This window comes from Falco biarmicus, chromosome 3, assembly GCF_023638135.1.
Source record: "Falco biarmicus isolate bFalBia1 chromosome 3, bFalBia1.pri, whole genome shotgun sequence".
NCBI lineage: Eukaryota > Metazoa > Chordata > Aves > Falconiformes > Falconidae > Falco > Falco biarmicus.
The window spans coordinates 114761329-114781617 of NC_079290.1; the positions used below are offsets into that span (position 1 = coordinate 114761329).

General features: G+C 55.4%; 2 protein-coding genes and 1 non-coding gene across 13 annotated transcripts in view; all 3 read right to left on the reverse strand.

Annotated features, from left to right (window-relative positions):
- Positions 1-7911: 7911 nt before the first annotated feature.
- On the reverse strand, positions 7912-17332 carry RCC1 (regulator of chromosome condensation 1). 2 transcript variants are annotated; one of them, XM_056332817.1, is made up of 12 exons: positions 17287-17332; positions 16854-16916; positions 14409-14642; positions 13010-13091; positions 12719-12906; positions 12245-12424; positions 12065-12161; positions 11342-11464; positions 10981-11136; positions 10490-10609; positions 9900-10052; positions 7912-9319 (listed from the first exon to the last, which is right to left on the reverse strand). In XM_056332817.1, the coding sequence occupies exons 4-12, from the start codon at positions 13077-13079 to the stop codon at positions 9144-9146; spliced, it is 1263 nt and encodes a 420-aa protein (XP_056188792.1). In that variant the 5' UTR covers positions 13080-13091; positions 14409-14642; positions 16854-16916; positions 17287-17332; the 3' UTR covers positions 7912-9143. The 2 variants fall into 2 exon arrangements, with proteins under 2 accessions (XP_056188792.1, XP_056188793.1); XM_056332818.1 differs by lacking the exons at positions 14409-14642; positions 16854-16916; positions 17287-17332 and adding an exon at positions 13747-13802.
- Positions 16149-20289, reverse strand: part of PHACTR4 (phosphatase and actin regulator 4) — a 71220-nt gene continuing 67079 nt past the window's right edge. For 8 of the 10 annotated variants that reach the window (XM_056332811.1, XM_056332814.1, XM_056332812.1 and 5 more), the window contains 4 exons: positions 18031-19846; positions 17757-17808; positions 17287-17332; positions 16149-16916 (listed from right to left, as the gene is read on the reverse strand). In XM_056332811.1, coding sequence (XP_056188786.1) covers positions 19831-19846 — 16 coding nt within the window. In that variant the 3' untranslated portion in view covers positions 16149-16916; positions 17287-17332; positions 17757-17808; positions 18031-19830. The remainder of the gene's footprint in view (positions 16917-17286; positions 17333-17756; positions 17809-18030; positions 19847-20289) is intronic. The other 2 variants (XM_056332807.1, XM_056332806.1) reach the window with 2 other exon arrangements.
- Positions 17461-17665, reverse strand: LOC130147117 (small nucleolar RNA SNORA73 family). Its single transcript, XR_008821139.1, has one exon. It is a non-coding gene; the product is annotated as a small nucleolar RNA SNORA73 family (small nucleolar RNA).

The following is a 20289-nucleotide window of genomic DNA, read 5'->3' on the forward strand; positions in this document are numbered from 1 at the left end:
AGTCGGCAGCCCCGTACACCCAACGAGGGCTGTCACCCTCCAACACACGGCTACTGGCAAAGCCTACGCATCCTGGGACACCGTGACTGCAACGACCACCTGCTTCTCCTGCGTGGGCCAAGGTAGCACCACAGCCCGTGGCAAGAGGGGAAACGCTCCCCTGGCAGAAGCGGACTGTGCCAGGGGGTGATGCCACATCACGGGGCCTCGCTCCATCCCCCTCTGAGCTGTGTCTGGTTGTTTTTTACAACCAGAGATGGGAAGAGAAAACAACACCACTTCAGAGACACTGTTATCAAAGAGCCCCAGATCCACAGGAAAAAATTTACTGGAGTTCTTCAAACAGGGACTGCCTCCAGAGGACAACTTTCTACTGTTAACGTCGTTACTGTATTATTTAGAGACCTCTGGCTGCAGCCAGGGCAGCCCCAGACACAGATGTGATAATGGGAATATGGATACACGGCCAGGGGCTGGGTAGAGGGATGGAGCAGGACACATCCCAAGCCCAGCCCGTGTCCACGTGCCAGTGCCAAGTTCCCCTGGCCCAGCATCCATCAGGGCGACAGGGAAACCACTTCCTCATCCGTCTGCCTCCGAAGACATTAAGGCTGAGAAAGATCTCATTAAGGGAGCAATTCATGGGAATTTGAGGAGTTTCTCGCAGTGCTAAAGCAATTAGGATGGACTAACGGGCGGCGCTGGGAGGGCTCTCTCCCCTGCCTGCCAGGTGAAGGATGAGCAGTAGCACTGCCCCAATTTCCTTTAGCAAAGCCAAAAAGGATAGGGTTTTTTTTTAGAAGAAGATGGGAAAAACATCACCATCATTTCATGATTTCCCAAGCAAAGACAGATGTCATACAAGCACTGGGAAAGGACCCACCACCCACAAGAGGCACAGATTTTGGGATTTCATGCTCAGCACTCATCTGGTTGGAGCAGCCATCCCTCCGAAGAGGCAGCCGAGCTCCGAGGCAGCACATCCTGCGGGAGCCACCGGCCAGGGACCTCTGGACCACATTACCTGCTGCTAAACGATGACTGATGGGTCCTCGCAGCCTTCCGCTCACTGAATCTCCCGTGCTGGCTGCCAGCAGCATCCGGGAGCCACGACTTTTCCTTCCTCTCACCTTCCCACCACTGTGGCTGCAACTGGGAGGTCAAACAGCCGGAAGAGGAGGAGGAGGCGGTGGCTCGGAGGGAGCCATAATAGCATTTATTGGACAAATTGATGCAGCTGGAGGAAGCAGGCGAGTGCCTGGGTGCACCTGGGGCTCGTGGGCTGGATGGAGAGCCTGGGCTGCATCTCTGGTTTTTCCAGTTGCATCAATTTAGCCTAATAAAGGCCATTACCTCTCCTTACCAGCCCTACCTTTCTCCAGAGCCTGTGGAAATTGCAGCCTCCCTGTTAGGAAGGCAGAGACGATGAGGCAGCCAAAACCAATTTCTCTTTCAAAGGAACCAAATAAGGTGAAATTGCCCATCTGGATCTCGAATCAATTGCTGCCGAAGCACACGAGCCATCCCCTTGTCTGCCTGCCCCTGTCACCCTGCCCCCAGCAAAAGCATCTGGCTTGGTGTTACGTCAGCCTGGAGACCTCCAGCTCCCGCCCAGGGCTCCTCTGGATCCCTTTGCAGGCACGGATGGAGTCCTGGACCACCAGCAGAGCCACGCTTGGTCTCCTCGTCCCCTGCCACTGCAAGCCTGGCTGCTTGTGGAGCATGGAGCATCGGGTGCAGGAGGGCGAGCAGGACAGGCTCTGGGGCAGGAACTGGGGGAGACCCCCAGGGTCCTACGAGGCTGAGCTTCAGCTCCATGGGAAGAGAGACTAAGGTGTCCAGAAGGAGTTGGAGACCACCTTTCAGCTCTCCACCTCCACCCACCCTGGGGGCAAAGCCCTCAGCAGCATGTGGTGGGAACGGCTCTTGGTCTGGAGCTGGTTCATGGTGAGGTCTTGGCAATGGTGGGGGTCCCACCAGGGCTGGGTGTCCCTGCAGGGGTGGAATGTCCCACTCTGGACCAGGACATCTTGGGTTTCACTCCAGGATTCAGCATGAAGCTGAATTCCAGCTTGATATCTTAATCTGGGGGGTACCCCCAAAAATTTGATGACTCAAAATCATTGACCTCTTCACTCACCTTGGCCAGTGTCTCAGTGTCTCCTAGAGATGCCAACCCCATGATCCAGGCCGGTAAAGGCACGAAGGACAGCAGAGTTCCCAACCACAGCAGCAGTGTTGCTGAGAGCACAGCGAAGAAACTGGGGGACACGGGGGAGACGAACCCCATCAACTGTGGATGGGGCATCTCTGCCCCAGCGCAACATGCTGTCATGTTGGGGGGGTCCAAGCTGCAAGTGCTGGGGGCTGCAGGATGGCTTGGGACTCCACAGGCAGCTTGGCCACCCCCCAAATCTCAGCCACCCCATTCCCCATCCCCACGGGGCCTTTTTTCCATCTGCCAAATTCTCAGCTTGCTGGGACATGTGCCTGCAATGGCCTTAAAGCAGGTTAAAAGGCTTCAAGCCATTATTTTTTAAATACAGCCACGCTTGGGCAGAACTCGGAGCCCAGGACACGGGATCGTGGCTTTTCTTAGCTTAGGTTTTTCTGAAGAATAATAAAAAGGAATATTCCTGGGGGAAAAGGGGACGCTGATGGCAAACACTGTGCCGGAGCCCTTGCAATGACACGGCCCCAGAGCATCACCCACCTGCTTGTTCCAGCAGCATTTGAGGGCTGGTCTGGCCTCTCCCCACAACAGCAACCCCCCCCCAGCTCCACCAGCCCCTCGTTCAGGCTGGGAGCACAGGGTCAAATCCTGACCCAGGGAAACACCACTGGGAGCTTCTATCTGCCTGTGCAGGGCCGTGCCGCAGCTGGGATGCTTGGAGGGCACTCTGTGTACTTATATATATATTTAGATATATGTATATCTCTCTGTCTATAGCTGTATGAAATTCAAGTGACCCCAGGTCACCCCAGCCCACCCTGCTATAGCAGACCCTGCTACTCTGTGTGATGGAGCTCGGGCTCCTGCCGGGTCCGCAGCACCGACTGGGACCTCGCAAAGAGCTTCAGCTGGTACCTCCAGCTCCAGCCCTCGCGATTCTGGGCTTTTGATGGCATTTCTGTATAGGAACGATGCTTTCTAAAAAACTAAATAAAACAAGAGATAGCAAACAGTTTCCAGCTCTCGACTCTCAGGGTGATGTTCGGGGAGTGATGGGAGAGGAACCTCTAAATTCAAGTTTTAAAGACCCCCATACCAGGAAAAACCCACCTTTGTGAAACAGGGAGTCCCTTTAGCCGAGGTTATTTTGCCAGCACCGATAACCAAAAGCCTTTGCACTGCACCAGCGGCACGTGAGGGGTTCCTCTGCTGCCGGTCGTCCAGATAGTTTTATTTCAATAGCCCAGCAGCTCAAATCCTAGCCCAAATTACATTTGTAATTTAAATGCTAATGAGGATTTAGTGAAAATCCAACGGAAAGGGGTGTTGGAGCCTGTAACTCCATTCCCACTTAGTGAGACTTTGGATGTCAAAGTATTTATTGCTTCTGCCGTGTCAGTTTGTGAAGTGTTTTGTGAGTTCCCAAAGAACGGCAAAACCGCAAAGAGCACAGGGTGGATGCGAAAACCAGACTTCCCACCTGGAGATGATTTCTAGCAGGGTCATCGCTGCTCCAGCACTGCTCCAAGACCCTTCTCCATCATCCAGCACCCTCGGAAACCGAAGCTGGGCACCGCCTCCAGTGATTTCACAGCCCAGTTAAACCAGCAGCCAGCCCAGCTGAATAATGCAGCGACGCGTGCCAGCACACGGGAGCTGCCACGCACCTACAAGCTATTTCCAGGGACCATCTTTACAGTCTAGTAACACATTCGCTGCAGAAAACATTCTTTTTTTTTTAAAAAAGATTAATCCACCAAATAATGAACCCTAGTGTAACAGGCTTTATTCTTACACGTGTGATTAATTATGAAGCTGCCTGTTTCTTTGTCTGCACTGCAGGTTTAGGCTGACTTTGTAATTGCATTATTATGCATATGGAAATGAGTAAATCTGGCTTTCCTGGCGAGGACATGGGTGGTATCTCCCACTACCCTTGCTCCAGAGCAGCCCGGGGTGGATTCAGGCTCTCAGCCCTGAAGAGATGCTTCTCATTTTGCAATTCATCATTTAAAAAGAAAAAAAAAATCCACTATGAATAATTACTAGGGTTTTCTCCCCCCCCTCCCCTGATTTCATAGATACAAATTCTGCTCAGCTTGTGCTATTTTATTCCCTGTGCAAGTGGGACTGGGGGGAACACGCAGAGCCCCGGTGCCGGCGTGGGTGGTGGGTGTCCCATGGGAGCACAGGGGCTTCTCCAGGCAGGGAAGGGGCCAGGCTGCTGTTTCCAGCTCCCGAGGGATGTCCTGGGCTGGGTGAGAAGTTTCCTGAGTTTTGGCCTGTTAAACGAGCTGAACCAGGACTTCAGCAGTTTTGGGAGCGGGCAGAGAGACCCACACGTCGCTATTTCAACCCAATTCCCATCCTCAAGAGACCCCACAAGCTCCTCTACCAGGAGCCACACCAGACCATCACACGCCCCACTTATACTGGCATATACTGGCCAGTTTCCCGGCCTTAACGACAGGACTCTGGGAGGTGAGACCACCCGGTGAGATGACCAGACTCCTTAACTCCAGCCATCGTTACAGACCTGCGTGACCCGACAAGCTGCAGCAGGCTGTTTAATTAGCCCAGGGAAAACTACGTGGCCCTGCCAGCAGGCAACTTGGCAATAATTAACACTCGTTTCCTCTTGGAAGCAGGAAAAGGAGAACAAGAAATCAACTTAGCATCCCCCAAACCCTCTTGAAGATGCAGTTCCTTCCCAGTAGATCCTGCAGGAGCGTTGCATAGGTAGATTTTTTTGGCATTCAAAAAAGCATCATGTTAAAAAACAAGAAAAAAACCCCAGAACCCCACCCATCGCTCAGATGACACACAAAGTGCTTTTTATTCTGGAGACAAAAGAGCTTCACAACACCAGAGCTCATCCACTGTGGATGCTGAAAGCCCCAAATCCCATTCTCATCTTTTGTCTGTAAATTAAAAGCCTTTTACACACTTCAAATAGCAACAGATGGGGACCGGGAGGGTGGGGATCAGAGCCGCTGACCCGGGACCCCCGGCAATGGGAAAGGGTCTGGCTGTGCCGGTGCTGGACCGAGACCAGTCCCTGGCACAGCCAGGAGTTCCTCCCAAACCCCACCACAGGACTCAGTTTTCTCCTCCTCACCCCCAAAACACCGCTGCCTTGCTCTGCCAGTGCAAAACCTTGTTAATGAGACATTTCCCTTTCCTCAATTAAACTGTTTTCCTTCGCCCACCCTCTCCCCTCTTCGTGGGGGCTCATCCTTCCCCCAATTTCCAGCAACTTCCCATTGAAGTGTCACTCTGCCTCCCAAGACAATGCCGGCTGATTCATCAGCTCTGAATATTTTAAACCCTATTGTTCTCCCCAGCCCTGTTTTCCCCCTCTTCTTGAAAATACCAGCAAGCTCAGGGATGTTTTCCCCTTCCCGGGAGCACAACCAGCCCCTTGAGGATGGGTGGATGGGAATGATCCCATCCCATTTGGGAATGACTGGGGTTTTGTCCCCGGCTGCAGGAGCTGGAGGTGCATCGGCTCCTGGCAGGATCTGGCCCTGGGGCCTCTTGCACCGGCTTTTCTTGGTTCAGTTTTGCATCATGAAACTTCCCTGTCCAACAGCGGGACTGAGAAGGCAGGATTGAGAAAAGCTGCCCTGAGCTGATGGAAGGAGAGGAGCTGGGAGCAGAGCCTGACCCACCAGGGATGCCCCAGGGTGCCAGTCCCTGGTGTGATGAGGGTGGGGTGATGAGGAGGGGGGAGCCAAACCCCAGCCAGCCTGGGTTTGCACCGGGGAGGTTACAAAGCAAAACACTTTGCTGACGGCTGGGCAGTCGCCGGGGTGCGGTGGGTGCCTTGGCCAGGCTGGTCGGGTCCCTCTCTGGCTGCTTTGCACATCCCCTTCCCCTCCAAGCTGCCAGCAACGCCTCGGGGGGCTCCAGCCCTTACCAGGGTGACTTTTGTCCTTCCTAAAATAGTTTTCTATGAAGTTTTGAACAGGACATCACCTCTACAGAGTCCTTACCCTCTTTGGCAGGCATCCGCACTATCCAGGAATGGCACCAAACCCCACACCTCAAACTCCCCAAACCCAAACCTGGCTTACCTGGCGATTTAACCCATCTGCATCCAGCCCCAACCAACGCCGGGGGGCCCGGGGCCGCCTCCTTCCAGCCGGGTGCCAGGAGCCCCTCAGAGCCAGAAGCTGCTCTTCCAGCCCCAGCAGCCACGGTGGCTTGTCAGCATTGCCCCGATGCCGGAGGAGTCCCACGTCTCTGGTTATTAAGTCTCTCTGCATTTCTTAGCTATAAATAGGTCAGCGAGGTTCAAAGCGAAGGGCACGAAAACACATGAAAAGCAGCCGCTGGAGCAGGACTTTGCGGAGCGCGGCACAGCCATCTGCGTCACGATGGCATCCAGGGGCTTGGAAAAAGAGTGGCAAAGCAACTCGGAGTGGGACAGGGTTTCTTCCCTGGAAGGGCTATAAAAATACCAGTGCTGGTTTTGGAGACAAGACATTAATGTTGAGCTTGTCGCTGGGAATCAGGCCCAAGACAACGAGCAATTTCCCCATCAGGTACCAGGACCAGCAGGTCACGTTTGATGGGAGGAGGAGCATCAAATGGAGGGTGACCGTCCCTGGGGAGCAGCATTAACCGTGATATTAAGGAACGCTTGCCCCTGGCTCAGCCCGCAGTGATGGCAAACTATGGGCTCCGTCCTCAGCGGCAGAACGCTCCCCATGGGCCCACACCCCACCCGCACGTGGTGGAGAAGAGAGCCCTTTGCAAGCCCAAATCCGCAACCACCAAACACAAACCTGGCCTTTAGTGGTGGGAGAGGCTGGTGCCCAGCCTCCTGCCGGACCCCCTGCCCGTGGAGCTCATCCTGCCCCAGCCCAAAAGATGCGAGAGCAGTGGAGGCAAGAGGCTGCCGGCAGCCCCAGCTGCTCCCAGGACCCACCAACCGCCTGCCCAAAGCCCGTCCCTGGCTGGAGGCTCATTACAGAACCTGCTCCCTCCCAAACTAATTAAGACTCAACAGATGGGGACTCTGGTCACACCAGGACGCGGAAATTGGCTCATCCGTGCCAGTCTCTGCCGGAGCACACGCACGCGCCCGGCTCAGCTCCAGCTCTGGGAGCAGCCGCAGCACCCAGCCTGCAGCGGGGATGTGCCAAGACACTTTCCAGCCACGCTGGTGGGCTCAGCTGAGCCTCTGAAGGTCCAAAGACACTAGGGATGGCCCGCCACAGGCAGGGTGCTGCAGGGAGGGTGATGGGGACAAGCAGGACCCCACCGGGACCATCCCATCCCTGCCCCACTTCTCCCAGTGCAGCGCTCCAGCAGTCCCAGCGCCTTCTCCTGCTGCCATCCCGCGGCCGCGTCCCACAACTGCACACACGTGGCACCGGGCACGGCTGCGACCGCCACAGCACCCAAGGGTGGTCCTGCACCCCTACAAAGCCAGCTCCCATCTCGACCTGTCCCCAGGTGCCACGGGAACAGAGGACTGGCTCCTTGTCCACGGGTGGCAGGAGGCCAAGGTGTCCCCAGTCTGTCCCCACCTGCCCCTGAGCACGGGCTGAAGGATGCTGAGCCTCTGCTCAGCCCTGGGCTCCCCTCCCTGGGGCCACCTTGGTGCAGATGCCGAAGCTCAGGTGGCAGCACAGCTCCTGTGGCAGCTCGGGGACAGGAACGTGGCAGGGTCTGCGGAGAGAGGTGGCAGGAGGGTTGCCCACCCCTCCAAACCACAGGAAACCCCAGGGTTTATCAAAACTCTGTTTATTCCAAACGTTAAAAGATTACATTTTTTTTCCCTCTCTTCATCAATTAATCAACCAAAATACTTTACATTTTCTTTTAAAAAAATTCAACCTATTCTGAACCATTGTACAAGTCCCAACCACCAGCCCTGCGCACACCCACCGCTTCCCCCTATTGCTACAACTTAATGTATAAAATTTCATCTTCACAGACCACCTTCTCAGTCCAGGTACCTGGAAGGCAGCACGGAAAGACGGGGCAGGCCGGGCGCAGGGAGCCAAGACCAGCTGGACCAAGACCAGAGGCGATGAGGAGGCAGTCCCGTTGTTTCAAGTGATGCGATGCATAGCTGGGGTTTGGCTGTCTTCTCAGTGAGGCCCTAACAGCAAATGAAGCCCCTTCCTCAGCAAAGGAAAGAGAAAAAATTAAAATAACAAAGTCCCCACCTGTGGGATGGATTTTGTTGGGTTTTCAAAGGCAACAGGAATCAGCAGGAGCAGTTGGGACTGCAAACGGCAGCGCTGGAGGTGGCCTCTCCAGGCAGGAGCCCCCTGCCCTTTTCCAGCAGCCCAGCTCTGCACGCAGCACGGGCTGGGCATCATCCAGCAGCGTTCCCCCTCGCAGGCTCCCAGCCACATCATCCACCCCACCGCAACCACAACTGTCGAGTGAATTGGAGAGAGCTCCCCAGGAGCATGTCTGCTGGACCAAAATCTCAGCTGGGCCAAGCCCAGAGGGCTTAGGTGGGTGGCCACAGACAAATCCAAGCTGGAGAGGCAAAAGATGTTTAGGTTAAGGGGATGAAGGAGCACCCAGAGATGGGGAACATGGGGACCTCAGAAAGCCTGATGCTCAAACCCTTTTGTGAAGAACAAGGCCTTCAGCTTTGCCAGTGCAGGAAATACTAAAAAAAAAAAACCCACCAAACAGATGAAAAGCGGAAAACCCATCCAGTCACAGTACTGAGACCAGTTTAGGACCAAGCTGACCCAGGGGAGCTGCCAGAGCACTGGGCACCTGGGAAGACAGACACACGCTTGCAGGGAGAAAACACGAGCATCCCTGAAGAGCCCTGCTCCAGCCATGCAGACACCGCTGGGGCCTGGCTCTGCCCTCCCCACTGCCGTCAATGGCAGCCCAGAGCTGGAAACCAGTCACCCGACCGGGGCAGAAGGCGGGGGTGCGTGCACAGGTCCTGCAATCCTGCTGGGCTCAGCTGCGTGGCACTGCTTCATCAACTCTGCTCTTTGTCCTTGACCAGCAGCACAGTGTGTTGCCCGCCGCTGGACACGGCCAGGACCGTGCGGTTTTCTAATTGCTTGCCCGTCATCTCCACGGGGCTCCAGACGTCATCCTCCTCCCCTGTGCCCAGCTGGTAGTTGGTGCCCATCCCCCAGGCAAACGCTCGTCCTGCAACGGAGGTGATGCAAGTTGTGACTTCCAAGCGGCTGCATGGTGGGGTGGGAAGGGGAGCCAGCAGCCAAACCCAGGGCAGGGGGCTGGGCGATGGGTGCCAGAGATGCAGGCAGGAAGAAGAGGAGCAGCTATTGCAACTCAAAGAGGTGTTTCATCACATAGCCAAGGCAGTGTTTTGCCCCTGGGGAGCAAACCAAATCCATCAGCCCACCACAAACCCTCCTCCCACAGCTGCGGGCTACAGACGCGTGTGCAGCGCCAGAGCATGGAGGTCTCGCAGCAGCAGAGTTCAGGGTGTAGAGAAGGGACTGGCAGGCCAACGACCTGGTCAACACTCTGGTTACAAACCTCACTGCCAAGGGCCCACAAAAATATTTGAGCAGCTGCTGCCCAGCTGCCCCCAGGCCGGGTGGTCAATCAGCGCCAGGACTTGGCTCCAGTCCCGACCCAGCTGGCAGCGTGTGATGAAGACAAGCGGGACTGGCCGGATCCAGGGGGATCAGGACGGACGGATGAGGGGTGGGGAAGGAACACAGGGTGGCAATCCCAAGCCCCCGAGGCCCCCGGCACTCACCATCACTGCTGACAGCGTAGCCGACCGATGCGCCGCATGCGACAGAAGAGATGCTGGGGAGCTCCGGGATGACCGTGGGCGTGCTCTTCTCCTCTGCCCCTGCACCGAGGCCCAGCCGGCCGTACTCTGCCCTGCCCAGGCTGTAGGCTTTACCTGGAGCACAACGCACACACGAGAGGGGTGGCACGAGGCGGGAAGAAGCCTGTAGCAGGCCACAGCCAGACCCTCTCTCCCCAGTCTGACTCCTGGAGGAGCATCACTCCTCTCTGCTACACCCTAGATCCCAACCAGGAGGTGCAGGGTGGGACAGAAACCTTTGAGCTCCCCAAAATCAGCAGCGTGGGTGGGTGCCTGGACAGACTACTGAGCCTGCAAGAGCAGAGTTCACAAGTGACTCCAGGTTCCTGTTACCCTCCCTGCCTTTTGCTGCAAATTCACACCCTTGTTGCCTTGAACACCAAGGACCTGGAGGGCTCCAGCACATCACCCTCACCCCAACACCTCCCCAGCTGGGACGAGGGCTGTGGGCCTCCCCCCATCCTGCACTGTGTGACTCCCAGCCCGCCTGTCATGCCTCTCAGGGTGCTCACCCTCTGAGTCGACGCACACCGTGTGGTGCTGCCCGCCGGAGAACCCGACCCAGGACTTGGTGGAGTTCTTGAAGCACGTCAGGTTCTGCGGCGAGAAGCAGGGCTCTGTGCCCTGGGTCCCTGTGGGGCAGGATGCACAAACCCAGGCAGATCAGGTCCGCAGGCACAGACAGCCCAAGCCAGGAACCGGCAAAAAGCCATCTGCCCTGGGGCTCACCCCACCAGAGCCTAACACAGCCCCCCCCCAAGCCCCCAGAAATCAAATTTCTGCCCAAATCCACCAGCTGCTGCGCCTGGGATCTAAAGCCAGAGCTATGCACGATGACCCCCCCACCCCAATTTCCAGCTCCGGTGTGTCTGGCGGGTGCTTGGTGTTCAGGATCTGGGACGCTCAGCAGTGCTCCCCCCCAGGCCAGGGCAGTACAGGACTGGGAAGTCCACACCCAGACCAAAGCAGGCAGGAGATCTGGAGGGATGTAAATGAAACTCACCCAGCTGGTGGTAGTTGGAGAGGCCAAATCCATAGATGTGTCCCTCCTGCGTGACAGCGAAGGTGAAGTAAGCTCCGCAAAAGGCATCCTGGAAGCGCATTTTGCCTCTGTTGCCTTTACCTCTGACAGGGACACGCTGGGGGACCAACAGGCGCTCTGGGGCAGGAGACAAGGCATCATACAAGGACTAATGATTTACACTCTTCTCCCTCCCCCTTAGATCCAGCTTACTGAGTTCAAGTAACGGATTTACATACAAGCCCTTGAGCAACAGGGGAAGAGACTGGGTCTCTTTGCTCCTCTGCAAAGTTGGGGCCAAAGGACGCAGCACCACACACCTCCGAGCACCACAGCAACTCACCCAGCCCTTTCCTTCCTCCTCGGTTGGCAAAGAGTGCCGGCACTCTCCCCAGCTGGCCCTGCTCGCCACAGCCGCAGGTGAAGAGGTCGCCATCCACCGTCAGCATCACCAAGTGGTCATTCCCTGGGAGGGGATGAGGGAGAGGAGAGAAGCAGGAGTCATGCTCCAGGAACCCAGCAAGACCCAGGGGCTGAGATCTCACACATAAACCCCAGCTCTCCCAGCTTTCCAGAATTTAGTAGGGTTTATTACTGCATCGGATACCTTGACACCAGCTTCTGGCACAACTTAAACCCCCAGGATCTCCCTTTTCTTGATCCCAGTTCCCCAAACGAAACTTCAAAGTTTTTCTGGGAAGGTTTAGGGGCACAGGTCTCCCCCAACCTCACCTGGGCCCTGGACGAGTTCCCTGGCTGCTCTGCTCAGCTTCCCCAAGTCTAGAAGAGGGCGAGTGCTTTGACCCTGTGGGATCGTGGTTAGAGCACTCTTGTAAGGCATTCTGCATCAGATTGGGTCAAATATTAACATTACCATCAGGGCTAGAAGAGACACAAGGTCTGTTCTCTCAAGAGCCAGACAAGAGCAAGCACAACCCTGTAGCTGGCTCGCAGCAGCCAAGGGGGAGGAAAAGGACATGGACTTTCTGGACCTTCACCTTCTCCCAAGGGTTGCAACTGCCTCGTGCACCAGCCTGACCCAGGCACACCCCAAGACCTTGCTCACCTGAGACAATTTTAATGACAGGTGCACTGAGCTGGAGCAGCACAGGAACAGAGCTTGTCTTCATGGGCTCCAGCAATCCGATCACCCCATTGTTATCCTGGGTGGAGAAAAATGCAGGGAGATGAGTCACAGAAGCAGCAACCATCAACAGAGCTTCCAGCGTCCAAGAAATCAACATACCCGGAAAGAGCCCCAGACAAAAACCCTGCCGTCATCTGTCAGCGCAGCTGTGTGACTGTCCCCCGCAGAGACCTGCACCACCTTTTCCTGCAGCTCCACCAGCCCTGGTGTGGTCTCTGACCCTTCTGCTGAGGTGTCACGCCCAAGGGCACCTTCGTCGTTGCAGCCAAAGGTGTAGATCTGCAGAAGAAGAGCGAGCTGCTCAGGATGGGACCCAGAGGGGCAACAAGCTGAGTTGAAGTGAGGGGGCAGAGACCCACCGGGCTGAATTATCCCTTTGAGTCCCCAAAATTCTGTGGTCCACGGCATGGGGACCACAGTCATCCCTGGAGCTGAAGGGAGCTACACGACTGGGCAGAGCAAGGTCTGATTCAGACCACCCCTGCTCAAGAACAAGTCCCAGAGCTCGCGGGGAAGCACAGCTCAGTCTCCCCATGCCCCCCGCGGGTGCTGCCCTGTCCACGCTGCACTCACTTTTCCCGTCTGGCTGAGGCACACCGTGTGCATCCCTCCGGCTTCCACCTGCACCACCATCTCCGGCAGCGACACCAGGGCCGGCTTCTTCCTCTCCATCACGTCCTCCCCCAGGCCCAGCTGGCCAACATCACCCTGCCCCAAGGTCAGCACCAGGCCGGGCTGCGTGCAGTGGGACGGGTGGCAGACTGCAAGATGAGAAATAACACGCATCACACATGGGAAACGACCCTTCCGATGCAACCGGTCCCTGGGAACAGGGAGGGAAAACTCCCAGGGATTTTTTCTTACCTTTAATCTTCTTCCTTCCCGCAGTCTCTTCCAGCACCGGGCTCTTCTTCGCAGTGCGCTTCCCCGGCATAGTGCCTTGGATCTGAATGCCAACGACACGCTGTCAGGGGGTCGCCCACGGGCCTGTCGAGTGTTCGCCCCTCCCCCCTTTCCCGGCTTTAACGTCACCTCGGGTCACCTGGGGGGGGCTGCCGAGGGAGCCGGGCTGCGAGCGCCCATCTCTGCTCCCTCCCGGCAGAACGCAGCTTGGGTGGGATTTTCCTTGCGCGTTTTATCGCGGTCCCTCTGCGGCGCTGCCGTCAGCCCCCGTCAGCCCCCCGCCCCGCGGCGCAGCACCCCGGGGGGGCCAGGCCTGCCCGCCCCCCGCATCCCGCCCCCACGCAGGAGCACGGCCCGCGGGGGGCCCGGTGGGACCCCCAGAGCTAGGCCGGGCCCACGGGCGGCGTGTCCCGCCCCCACGGACGGCGTGGGCCCAGCTCACCGCCCGCAGCCCCCCCCCGGCCCGGTCGCCCCCCCCGCCGGCCCCTTCCCGCCGTTTGAATTCCCCGCGCCGCCTCACGTGGGGCCGCGCAGGCCCGCGGCCCGGTCTGGCCCCTCCCGCCGCCGCCCTCCGCTCGCCCCGGCGGCCGGGCGCACCCAGGGCGGGCCGGGGCTCGGCGGGCGCGACACACCCGCGCCCCCCCACCCCCCTCCGCGGCCCCCCACCCACCGCCCCCGGGGCCGCGCCGCGCTCCCACCTCCGCTCCGCCGCCGGCCGGGCCGCCGCGCCTCCGCACCGCGCATGCGCCGCCCGCCCGCCACAGCGCCCCCTGCCGGCCGGCGGCTGCGCGGGCAGAGCCCGGGAGGCAGTGCCAGGCCGGGCGGGCAGGGGAGGCAAGGCAGGGAGGGCAGCACCTGGCAGGGAGGGCAAGGCAGGCAATGCCCGGGAGGGAGGGCGATGCCAGGCTGGGCAGAGCGCAGGCAGCACAGGCAGCACCAGGGAGGGCACAGCGCAGGCAGGGCAGGCAGCACCAGGGAGGGCACAGCACAGGCAGGGCAGGCAGCACAGACAATGCAGGCAGTGCCAGGCAGCTGCCACTCCGGAGGCCCTGCGCAGGGTTCTGTGGGGTGTCCTGGCCAGTGCATGCCTGTTACCAGTACACTGCCTGTCCTGATGCCCCAGCTCTAAGAAGCAGCAATTCCTACGGGCAGCACCACAGGCACAGCAGGGAGGGGACAGATCTGCAGTGTAAGGTATTTAACCCAAGGAGTGCCTAATTGGACAATGTTAATGAAGCAAGACAAGGTATCAACAACATCCCGCGGGCCCACGCGCTGAGGTCTGGAAGCCAGGACCGTAGCCAAGCCGGCATCTACCAGAGCTTGTTCTGGAGCTATCTGATGGAAAACACAAACTTACGTAAATTCTTTATGCCCTATTTGATCCCTTTGGATTGGTTTGGAATAAAAGCCACAAGTTCAGTAACTCGCGTTGGTGTGATGCCGAGGTAGCCCGCAGCCCGTCCCGTTCTGGGTAGTCAACCGAGAAAGCAAGTTGATTTCAGACCAAATTTTCCAAAGCATCTACAGCATTTTTGACCGTTTCAAGCGTAACAAGAGATGTTTGTAGCGGCCTTCTCCGGCTCAGGAATGCCTAATTATGGAAATAACGATTGCACGAGTTGAGGAAAAATTGACTTGTCTACAGAGGATTAAAAGCATCATTTACAACATAAAAGGGCTTCACTTGAGGCTCCTGCCCATGGGGTGGAGGACTCTTGCAAGACCCCAGTGTGGCTGAGCTGGGTGTTGGAAGGTGGGCCACCACCACACGTTCCCTGGGCCACTGCCGTGCTGGCAGGAACACCTCCAGCTGCTGGGTTGTGAAGAGCAGCTGGGTATTATTAAGCACATTTGACCCAACTGAACTCTTCAAAAGGGTGAAATGCTGTCCAGACCGCTCATTTCCCGGTTGCTGCCAGAACCCAACCATTGCTTTGCCCGTTTGTGTGGAAACGGGATGCTGAATTTCTAGCATTTTTGGCAGTTCGCGCCATCAATGTTCCAAGTCAGTTTCCAGGACCGCTCAAAACCCACTGTCACGTGTAATCAGATTCACCTTCACAATCACACTCCTTAAGAGTTGCAAGGACACTTCAGAGCCAGTGACTGGAGTTTTGGAACTTTCTGGTCCTCATAATTAGCATTACAATATAGCTTAAGATGAAACCAAAAGCTTTTATCCATTTGGCTTCCTGAGAGTATTGAGGCAGAGCTGACCACAAGGCTCATCCCCATTATGGCCCTTCATCCTAATGTTCGTTACAGCACACTCCACCTTTACCATCACCTGTCCACTTTTATTCTTGGAGCAGGAACTGGATAGTTTCTTGCTGTCACAGCAACCAACAGTCTGTGCTTGCACCAGCAAGGCCTGTCTCTTACCTAACAGGAGAGTATTTCCTATTCCAGATTAGTACTCTTGTTAATTTGCAAATCCACCCCTCGGGATGCTTTAGACCAAAGGTCAACATAATCCATTTGGCATGTATTAACTTTTTTTTTTTTTTTAAACAGAAGCCAAGCCAATTACATACTTAGCCAACAGGCCAGCCTCATCTACCCTTGAACAGATCTGGCTCCTGAGGTGCGCTACCCACCCAGCCAGTAGCCCAGGTGATCTAACACCCTTCCATGGAAAAGGATAACCCTGGAATGTTTTATCAAGTTTTTCCAGACACCCACTGGATCTCTTTGGATGAGCTGATGGGACATCCCTTACCTTACCCTTTCCCTTTGCATTTCACGTGGCCAAGGGCAGGATACCCAGCCAGCTGCTGAAGGGCAGCAGTAGGTAGCCAATTATTTACACTCCAATCCTTTAATCCTAAACCACCCCCACAGAAGCCACCCATCAGAATCGTTCCCCTTTTGTTGCCATTCCCCCCACAGCAGACCCGACCACAATCAGGCTTCTGGGTAGGTACTGCCCACTACTAATGCAGCCCAAATAGCTGCCAGCACGGGTTTGAAGTGGGTTTCTGCAGCTTTCCCGACTAGGAATCCACTGCTGATTCCAAGTGAGAGGCATCAATGTCCTGGATGTTTCATACTCCAGGCCTAACCAAACAATTTGCTCACAAAGAAACACACACCAAGCAAAAAAAAATAAATTTATTTAATTCTTTACTGCAGCTAAATACAGGTTTAGAAATCGGTAATTTAAGGCCTTTTTTCAGGTAACACAGATGCACAAATTGCTGGCCTTGCCCACATCCCTCCAGTATCAGCTTCCCCTGGAATGTCCTGGCCACACATGGGAGTCAAATCCACTTTCCCAGCAGCAGGACTGGCCCCACTGGAGAGCAGGGTTGCTGGTCCACAGCGCTCCTTCCCATTCCTTCCACACCCCAGGCTCCCACCATTTGAAGGCACCCCAGATGCAGCTCCTTCCTGGCATGCCAGGCCACCCACAAGTCCCGCCCTTGACTTTGTGCCGCCTTTCAGGCACACGCAAGCCAATTCTACCATAGTCCCATGGCTTTATCTGCCTTTTTTGTGTGCAGCCAGCCCACCAGGCTCAGCCCCAGTCCGTGCTTCTTGTACCACACAACTGAGCAGCCATCTGACCCACCACGTGCCCAGGCACACTGCAGTTCTGCTCGGGCCCCCAGAAAGCTACTTCATGGCAGTCCCCAGGGTGAAGCACATGCTGTTGGAAGGCCAACAAATGCAGATCTTTTTTCTTTCCACTTCCAGCCCATTCCCATCTCTGCAGCTACATTTTGATTACACACACCACATGAACTGAACCTTAACTATCACCCTTATTAAGTATTTGGGCTGGTACTCTCAATATACTCACCCTCTCTTACCAGCCATAGGGATTCTTTGTTAGCAGCATCTCATCTCAATTAGCGACGAGTGCCTGCAACAATTTAGGAAAAAAATGTTTGTTTCTCCTCTTTCCCCAATTCCCATAGCACAAACAAGGCCCTAAGATAATCAAATTATCTCCACTTCACCAAGGACTCTTTTTTTCTCTTTAAGATGATTCTGGAATAAGGTTTTTCCCCCCCACCCGTCCAAAGTCCAAAAATATCTTAGAAGCTAGGGAACGCCTGAGCTAAGCTTTCACTGTTAACTAACACCTATAAAGTCTGCATCGGCATTCAATTACTTTAAGCCTATCCAATTCAGTTTTCATAAGGAACTGAGAAATAGCAAGCCAACTGAAAATATAAACTAATAAGAGAACCGTATAGTATGTACGGCCAACAACATTAGTGCAAAATTACCTTCCAAACCAGTGCTCTGCTCATGCCAAACTTTTCAAGCTTGGAACTGGAAATGATAAAAAAGTACTTTAAGCCATTGCTCAAGGGTTTTTTTCCCCACTCGCCCTTCGCTCCCCTCCCCAAGCCATGCAGCCCAGCACATGCCCCCCCCCCGCCAGCCATTTTGAGTGGCCAAAGTGTTTCCTGCATGGTTTGTCTCCTCTATCACCGCCCGAGGGCTCAGAGAAGCAGTAGGAATATGCAGGCTGCAGACTCAAGGCCCGGCTTGTTCTCCAACGTCGTGGAAAGGGACTGTACGTCAGGGGCCCGAAGGCCTACGCTCCCATGCGCCACACGGACAGAGCCGAGAGAGAGCGACTTCTCCGGGTATCCACGTTGGACCGACATTTTAAAGCATTGCAGGCCCCCTCCATCCCCCCCCCCCCCCCCGCCACGCAGCCCACAGGCGGGACCCCACCAGGGACACTCACACGACGGAAGCAGAGCTGGACAAGGCCGGACAGCATCAGGCGTCAGAAGAGCCTTAAGAGAAAAAGATGGTGAGGAGCGCGAGAGGACTGCGGCCCCGGGGTGCCCCCCAAGCAGCCAGCTCGCCACCTCTTACGAGCATGGAAAAAGAAACACAACGTTCCCAGAGCTGGCCACAGGCAGCGTGGCCCTCCACGGCCGCAAGGCCCACACGCCACAGGGAAGGGAAGGGAAGGGAAGCGGAGGCCGCGGCGCCGCCGCCGGGAGCTAACTTACCTGAGCCCGCCCCGCCGCACGAAGAAAGAGAACGAGATGCGGCGCGTCGCGGTATTTATAGGGCGGGCGGGGGCGTGGCTAGGGTGCGCATGCGCACGGCGCACAGGGAGGAGCTAAAAGTCCACGCGCCGTGTGGTTGGCGCATGCGCCACGTGAGGGCGGGAAAGGCCCCCAGGGCCACGCCCCCCGCGAGGCCGTGGAGGAGGAGCGGGGCCTGGGCCCCCCACGCTGCTCCCCCGGCCATAGCATTTAAAACACGACCACGAAAATCAGGGTTTTTTTTAAAAAAATCCTAAAATACTTTTATTCAATAATTAAAATCTGTCGCTGAGGAGACTGATATACAATGCAATGATTTAGTCTACAGACGAACTGTACAGGGGAAGCTGTGAGGGAAGCCCCCCGCCATCTTCCACGGGCAGGCCGCGGCTGTGGGGTGCAGGCGGCCGGGGATCCGGCCCCGGCGTTGGCACGGCGTGGGCAGCACGGCCAGGGCCACCCCAAGCGACAGAGGCTGTCTGTGAGCAAGGCAAGTCCTCTCCGTTCCTGCATCCTCCTCTTCCTCCTGCCGTATTCCCTTCCTTCACCTGAAGTGGCATCTCACACATGGGTTCAGTTCTGTGCATGATACAGCAGTGGCCAACACCAGATTATTTTTTAAAAACACCCACATTTAATGGTTGGACTTGGTGATCCTGAGGGTCTTTTCCAACCTAAATGATTCTATGATTTAGGAAGAACCAATATGAAATCATTCTCAGAAGAGAAAGAACATCTTTTTAAGGTCACTTTTTAAACCTCTTCCCCTCCCTTCCACCCACACAGTGAAATTATCAAGTTTCCAGTAGGTTTAGCTGTAAAAATGAGAAAAGGCAAGTTTCACCCTGATCTGGGAGCGTAAAAAACATCTGAGAGGAAACCACAATAAAAAGAATTGACTACTCTCACAGCTTCCCCAAATTAAGAAGTTTTAGAAAGGCAACAGTCATTTCCTGGTTCTGTAATATGTTAAACCAGCCTAGATATCTCAAGACAAGATCTGTTAACATCACAGCAAGTGTGAGAGTGGGGAGGGAATGTTTTGTACATTTAAAACTGTATTTTTTTTCCTTTTTTTCTTTTTTTTTTACAAAAAGATGCAGCATATGTTAATATCTATACAATTCCCTTCCAAGACAACAAACCATTGGTCAGTAGTGATTCAGGACATTAAGAACATGACAGAGACGCAAGCAAAACCAAAAAAGTTAATTATGAGTCACATGTCAGTTGTCTGGCGGGTCAGCACCTGCGCAGGGTTCTCTGTACACAGCTAATATACACACGTGCTTCCTAGCACATCCACTCTCCACTCCTCAGCTTTCCAACATTAGAGCTGCCTTTTTTTTTTTCCCCCTCTCCTCTTGGTAAGGAGGAGGAAACAAAGAGTTGCACTCCCAGGAGGAGTATGTACAGCTGAGAACTGGGCCTATCCAGGCTGAGAAAGGGAGCTGGGGAATGAACCGTTCGTTCACATGTGCATGGTCTCCTGGCAGGGATGCTGGCGCTGGAGCAGAGGCGTATTGCTGAGCCGAGCGAGGTATAGTGTTCAGTTCCAGCCTGATGGCACGCGAGATGTGTTTGTTCCAGTGAAATGCTACATTCAGACAGGATTCCCCTTCCCTGGCCGAAAGCCCTTTTCTGGATATGTTTTGAAGGCAAACCTTGGAAGAGCCGAGGTTCCACCCTCGCTGTATTGCCTAGGAGAGGGACGCAGAGAACTTCCAGTCCTCTCGAGTCTCTTGCTCCCTTCTTGGAAGATTATGGTCGATGGTACCTAAAAGCCAAGTGAAAAATTCGTGTCATCCTTGGAACTCAGGTTAAATAGTTACTGAGGCACTACAGATTGCCAAACCCAAAAAAACCCCAGAGTAAACTGAATTATCTCTGAACTCTCAAGCTCTCAGTGAAGCTGTTAACATCAAATGATTTCACCTCTGCCTTAGAAAGCTCTTGTGCTCTGCAAACACTCACCCTAGCCACACTGAGCAACTGTTGGGGGGGAAAATAATCACTTGAACCATGATCCACAGGTTACTTCATAGATAATACCTGAGCTAACTACTGAGCTGTTTTGTGACTGTGGCTTCTGCTGCACATGTCTCTAGCCCCAGAAAAGCACACGCCAGCTACAAGGTCACACTGGTTTCAGATACACCTCAAACCAGCCACCAGTCACTTTGAGTTTCCAGGATCAAAGTCCCAGTTTAAGGAAGAACA

Bases quoted from the DNA above. Each gene is read 5' to 3' on its own strand.
- RCC1 (XM_056332817.1), bottom strand. From the start codon at position 13,079: ATGCCGGGGAAGCGCACTGCGAAGAAGAGCCCGGTGCTGGAAGAGACT. The intron at 12,907-13,009 runs GTAAGAAAAAAT...CTCATCTTGCAG, and splicing joins GGGAAGGAAGAAGATTAAAG to TCTGCCACCCGTCCCACTGC. The intron at 11,137-11,341 runs GTGAGTTGCTGT...CTCCTGCCCCAG, and splicing joins AGGAGGAAGGAAAGGGCTGG to AGCGCCTGTTGGTCCCCCAG.